This window comes from Gobio gobio (genome assembly GCF_949357685.1).
Source record: "Gobio gobio genome assembly, chromosome: 13".
NCBI lineage: Eukaryota > Metazoa > Chordata > Actinopteri > Cypriniformes > Gobionidae > Gobio > Gobio gobio.
Window position 1 is genome coordinate 31,619,536 of NC_137106.1, and position 6,952 is coordinate 31,626,487.

A 6,952-nucleotide genomic window follows, 5' to 3' on the forward strand; every position below is an offset into this window, starting at 1 on the left:
AATCTGATCATTTACTCTCCCTCGAGCCATCCACAATTGGAGTTATATTAAAAAATGTCCTGGCTCTTCCCAGCTTTGTAATGGCATTGAATAGTGCCCAAGTCTTCTGAAGCAAAGCCATGGGTTTTTGTAAGAAAAATATTCATATTTAAAACTTTATAAACTATAAACACTGGCTTCCGGCAACATCCGTAAATGCGTTCACAAGAGAGTTAAGTGGGTTTTGCGAGAGGCGTCTATTGTCAAGTAAGCTTATTCTACGCCTATGTCATACACTGGGTCAAAAGTCACCCTTCCACCGGAATTCGACTCTCTCGTGAACGTGTGTACGGCCGATGCTGAAAGCTAGTGATTATAGTTTATAAAGTTTTAAATGAGGATATTTTTGTTCACTTCAGAAGGCCTTTATTAGTAGTATGAATTACTTTTATAATGGATGGATGCACTTTTCGGAACTTCAAAAACTTGGGCACTATTCAATGCCACTACAAAGCTGGGAAGAGCTAGGACATTTTTTTATATAACTCCGATTGTATTCGGCTGAAAGAAGAAAGTCATCTACACCTAGGATGGCTCGAGGGTGAATAAATTATGGGATAATTTTTTATTTCTGGGTGAACTATCCCTTTAAAGCAGATAATTCAAGTACCTCACAAACCGGCTCACCCACAAAGACCTGTCAAGTCCTTTTGATGCCAGTTTTTAGTGTTTTTTGTTTCTCTGTTGTCTTTTGGTTTTGTTTAGTTTTTTTTTAAGTTCTGCCTTGTATCCGTTGCCAGTAAGCTTTTTGGTTACCAGTTTTAGAGACTAACATGCCTCATGTCTGTGTTCAATTGTAGGAGGCGAATTAGTTTTCCCAGTACTTATAACGGATCCCTTAGAGCTCCCCTCTGTAGCCACTCGTACACCCTCCATCCCCTTTCCCCCAACCCTCCGCCCCCACCTCACCATTATTGAGACCACCAAAGAGTCCCTGTCCATGGCCACTGAGGCGGGGGTACCTTGCTTGTCGGACCGAGGCAGCGATGATTGTGATGATGATGATGATGATGGCTTGATGATATCTGGGTATGGCTCTGGGGAAGCATACGACTCTAACCTGCCCCCTACTGATGATGAAGATTTTTACACCACCTTCTCCTTGGTAACAGATAAGACCTTGTCATCGTCGACCTTTGAAGGTGGCTACAAAGCTCACGCGCCTAAGTGGGGATCCAAGGACTTTAGACCTAACAAAGTCTCCGATTCTGGTAGGACTACTACCGCTTCTTTTTCCCCCAAGCTGAGCCGCTCCACAACCACGTCCACGCCACCCAAACTGCCCGCAGGCAAAATGAATCACAGGGAGCTAAAGCCCCAGCCCGACATAGTCTTGCTTCCATTGCCCACTTCCTATGAGGTAGACAACACAAAGCTGAAGAGCCCATTAATAACCTCCCCCATGTTCCGTAATGTACCCACAGCAATCCCCACGGAGCCGGGCATCAGGCGGGTTCCGGGGGCCTCCGAGGTGGTCCGTGAATCTAGCAGCACCACCGGAATGGTCGTCGGGATAGTTGCCGCTGCCGCTTTGTGCATCCTAATACTGCTGTACGCCATGTATAAGTACAGAAACAGGGACGAGGGATCCTACCAAGTGGACGAGACGAGGAATTACATAACCAACTCGGCGCAGAGCAATGGAGCAGTCATGAAGGACAAGCAGCAGAGCGCGAAAAGCGGCAACAAGAAACAGAAAAACAAGGACAAGGAGTACTACGTGTGAGTCCGAGCGTCGCCCGTCGCTTTGCCAGAACTTTGCCAGACCTGTTGGGCGCTGCGCCGAGAGAGGGCGACAGGAGCCGAACCCCGGCGCTGTGCCAAGAAGGCGAACTCTGATGTGAACTGTACCATAAAGCACACTTACAACCGTAAGCACACCGCGAAGGTAAAATAGCAAACATTAGTGACCTTATTCCTCTATCTGGTCGGAGACGTTATCAGTGTAGAATATTCCACAGCTACATCATAATCCTAAGTGACTTTTAGAGGTATGTGAACCTTGGCGTAAATCTCGTTTTTCTTTTCTTTTGTAACTCTGTAAAAAGAGGAGAACGTTTCAAGCATGTAAGAGACAAGTAGTGCTGACGTCCGTAACGACAGTGGGACCCAAAAAATGTTGTTCACTTGAAAAAAAAGGACTCCTGCCAACAAAATAAATAAATATATATATAAATATATATATATATAAATTCTATATATATGAGAAATTTGTATTGTTTATACATTACATGTGGTGTCTTATCATTTTTTGCTCTCTGCAAAAAGAAGAAAAACACAATGTAATAAACGAAACTGCTCAAGACTGGTCACCGAGGCTCTGACAGCACTGCACTGTTATGATTTCCAGCCGAAAATGATCATTTTAACTGTACAACCAAATGTAATATTGCAAATGTGTGAGTTGCCAGAAAGACAGTTACATTTCCTTGTCTCAGTAAAGCGACTGATTGTAGTGCATGCCATGCCATCCTTCGCTTCGAACACGTCCGCCCACCGGGCCGATCCGATCATCAGATAGACCTCTCGTCCCTCAAAGCGACACAACAAGGAAACGTGTTGCAGATTGGAACTTTTTCAACCGTATGTATGTTGGTCCATTTGCTCTCGTCTCTTTTTTATACAGCTGTCTGGTGCAGACTGGCACAGTGCTATGATACTGTTAACGGATGTCTATACGAAAATAAATCTAATGTGAAAAGTGTGAAAAAAAATCCTATCTGTTGTCACAGTCGACTGTGTCGAACAAGAAATTTGTTTACATATTTTACTACATGATAGCAGTTGTACTTTGTAGGTAGATGATGTACATACAAACCTAAGTTGTATTTTTTTTTAAGTAATTCTATTGTACAGAGAGATCATTGATTTATTCAGTGTGTTTCATGCAGAAAACTCATGTGACGGAAGAAAAAAATATACAGTACACACGTTTTTGTAAGGACAAGCAGAGAATATTGTTAGATTAGAAGTCTAATCTTTCTCGCAGATGTTTCTAAGTCTAAGCATGGATATTTGACTACTTGAAGCTGTCAATGAAATACAAGACACACTTCTTAATTGTACCAAGGTTTCCTTGTTATCGGTTGTTTTATTTATAGAAGAATCAAAGAAATATGTAATAAAGACTAGATCCAATAATATGGATACGGACATGCAGCTCAGATAATTTACGCTTGTGTTTCTTACCTTAATGTCTTAATACGAGTGGCCTGGACTGCAGTAAGCCCTGTCGCATCGACGGACTTTTTGCTATTTTTGTTCTTATTCGTGTATATTTTTGCCATTTTTTTTTTTGAAGAAAAAAAAAAATATATATATATATTTGTTTATCACTGTATCATGAATAGGATGTGAAAATGTGCCCATGTTATTTTTAATCTTCATTTTCTGTTCAACCCCACGTGCGCTTTTATTATTTTCATTTATGACAGTCACGTAGCTTCGCTTAAGAAAATATTTGGCGATGGTCTATAATAAAACATTCCACGGAGGTTGATCATTATATGGGTTGTCTTAATGTGCTCATATCTAAGCTCTGTCCAGTATGTGTGGTGATACATATTTTTCTAGCATCCATCATGCTGGACTTTAATTTCCTGTTCTGTTAGGACCTTTTTAATGTGTTTAAGACCTTTTTAATGGGTTTTAATGGGTTTGCTTTCAATGGATTAAATGTTTCACTGTTTTTAGCGTAGGAAAGGTGAGGTAGTCATTTGTTATAAACAAGTTGAAAGACGATTGGCTTTCAATAGCCAGTCAGAAGTTAATAATGAATCGATATCCACCAGATCTTTTACTATATTTTCCTGTGAGACACAGATTTATAAAAGACTCACCTGTTAACAGAATCTTAAGCACAAAACGGCTGACAATATTTTCTTTTGGCAGCACATAGGTACAAATCAGAAGCTGTGAACTCTGCTGGGGTTTAATTGTTTCATTAGATATGGTAATTAAAGTATATCTGACTATGGAGAAAATTAAGAGGGCTTTTAATATGCTGTTGTTCGAGAACAAGTACAAAATTTGAAATCCTTATCAGGAACAATGGCACAGACAGAGATGTGTTAAATAGGCCTATAACATCAAAACGTAGAACATGCAATTCAGTTGATTCGTTTTGTTGGATCCATTCACACTGACAGCCTTTTGGAACAACAATGTGACTATAAAAAGTCTTTTATTTTCAGTGACAGTTGGCAATTTCCAGTTTCATGTTTTGACATGACATGTCCAGATTAGGGATGCTCATTTTGGTTAATTTTCCCGACCTACAACCGCCGCTCATTATTCGAATATTAACCGTTAACTAATAAGATTATAATATTGAATTGGCATTAAATATAAATACAATTGACAAGTGTCTGTGACCTGTTAAAAAGTGAAAGTTTTTCACGTTTATTTTACCGTGCAAACAGCAACATACAGGACAGCTCAACAACAACAGAACCTGGATACACACATTATCAAATTTTCACGCACCTGCAGCGTTTCTGACAAAGTTTTTTTCGTCAAATAAAAATAGCAGGCCTACTTTAATCCACAGCTTTACTGTTTTTTTGACCGACTGTCTACGTGATGTGGGGTTAGTCTGGAGCACAGCCTGTTAACAGTTAAACCCGCAGCAGAAAACACCCTCTCAGATGGCACTGATGCCCCAAGAATACAAAGATAATGCCCTGCTAGAGTGGCCAGCATCGGGAAGCGCCTTTCATTTGCTTTCCACCAGTCAAGAGCTTGTACTACTGCTGTATTTTAATACTGCATAGCATATTTTGCAAGTAACTTTGTCCCCCTTTCTGTCGAAATGGTCCCACACAGTAGGCCTACTACTTTCCTATTGCTTCATTTTGCGAAATAAGTCTGTGTTGGCACGTGTGGTTGCACGTGTCGACGCGCCCCATGAGTTAACAAATAAAGCATATTTTTCTTTAACCATGCAAAAAAAAAACACCCTTTAAACTGTTTAACTGATAGTATTAATCGGTCAAAATTCTTCCTTTCGGTTAACGGTTAAACAGTCAGTATGAGCATCCCTAGTCCAGATCCAAATATTTTTCCTACCAAGACAACTGATTCATTGTCAACATAAAATGGCCTCTTATTTTTTACAGCCAGTTCATCTCTTTTGTGTTTAAAAAGCTTTGACCATTTATTGTACACAGGTCACCAATGAAGTGAACCAGCAATAGGAAAACTACAATAGAGTGACCTCCAGCGATAGAGTCACTCTGAACAAGCATTAAACAAGTTTTTTCCAGAATAGCACAAACCTTTATGTATAAAAAGAGCTGTTAAATCACACCCACCCATCCTGTGATTCCCAGGTGGTGAAAGTAGCAGTCAAAGAGGATTATCACTATTGCAACATGCAGCAAGAACTATAGCAACAAACTGATTTTTATTTTTCACAATCCTTTTTGACCAGGTGCAAAATCTGCTGAAAATAAATTCACACAACTTACTCGCAATCAGTGGCATGCAAATTATGTACAGCACAGATTTTGTTGCCGTGTTTGTTCCATTTGCATAATTTAGTTAAGAAATTTATTTGGCTCCCCGCTGAGATTTAGCTTTATTTACTTGTTTTTTGCTTAAAATGACCTATATCGTAACTATAAATCATGCATAGAAAGCAACGTCAGAATTCACACTTTATGCAGCTTTTTGTGTCCATGACTCTTCTTTTTTTTCTCCACAAACTGTCATGTGATGTGAAAATCAATCAAATCTGTGTAAATTTCTTTATCGATATCATGTCATCACTTCACATCTTGCTGTTTATCATTGTTACCTATGTTTGTATACTTTCAGCATTTGCATTCAGATCTCAGAAGGTCCCATTATTAAAGGATCCCACAGTAAAACTATATACGAATCCAAACGTCTTGCAGAAGGCCAATTATTTTGACCAGTCCAAAAAATACCCATTATTTTACTTTGCCCAGGTATATCTGAAATTATTTTTATGTTTGAGCCCCACTCTCACAGACAGGACACAGAAGTTGCTCTGAATAAAAGCAGAGCGTGAAATGTACAATTCCGTAATGAACATCTTATTACATGGGTGGCTGGATTATTGAACCACACTGACTGAGGGAAACCGTTTTCTGGGCAAAGAGAAAGTTAATTAAAATTCTACAAAGACTTAAAATTCAATAATCCCTCCACAACTTCCAGATAAGTTCTGTTGATTGGGACCATTCATCAAAAACAGACCTTTTCTCTGGTCGAAATTAGTCCCTCCTTTTCTGCAGGAAAGAAATTTGATTGGGGATCTAATCTAACTGCCATTGCATTTTGCTGTTTAATCCGGTTGTCAATAAATATAAATGAATTGTAATGATTCATGTACGTGTTTAGCATGTCGTATCAGTGGCTTAACTGTAAAACCAAATGATGACACCAGATTGAATCACATTTTGATCGATCATCTGACTGGAAACCGGAATAACAGAACAACAAAACACACACCATGACGATGTTACATGTACATAAGCTAACTGTCACATAATAAAAATCAACTACTGAATATTTGCATCCTTATGATGTGATCGACAGGCTATGCAGGGGTATCTGGGATGCTGACGTTTCCATTAGCAAAAAAAATGACACTGGGATTCATTGACTAATTATTATGTTCTTTCTTAATCCACATTGAGTTCTCTGTTAAATGTTGAGGATTACAGTGTTTGTGTTGTATAATTAATATGTTTATAAGTACTGCTCCATAATCAGAAGTTGTTCTGTATATGCCTACAAATCTGGAATCACGAACAGCCCCAGCTGTCAGATCCTGTAAGTACACCATTCTGCTGCCAAAAACATCTCCTTTTAAAGAAGTATATATGTATGCTGGATAATTTTCCCTACTAAGGTTTGTATACTTTGTTCTTGTGATTCCATCAGC

General features: G+C 39.2%; 1 protein-coding gene across 2 annotated transcripts in view; it reads left to right on the forward strand.

Annotated features, from left to right (window-relative positions):
• Positions 1–1,895, forward strand: part of nrxn3a (neurexin 3a) — a 353,303-nt gene extending 351,408 nt beyond the window's left edge. For both annotated transcript variants that reach the window (XM_079833565.1, XM_079833566.1), the window contains one exon: positions 840–1,895. In XM_079833565.1, coding sequence (XP_079689691.1) covers positions 840–1,765 — 926 coding nt within the window. In that variant the 3' untranslated portion in view covers positions 1,766–1,895. The remainder of the gene's footprint in view (positions 1–839) is intronic.
• Positions 1,896–6,952: the final 5,057 nt, after the last annotated feature.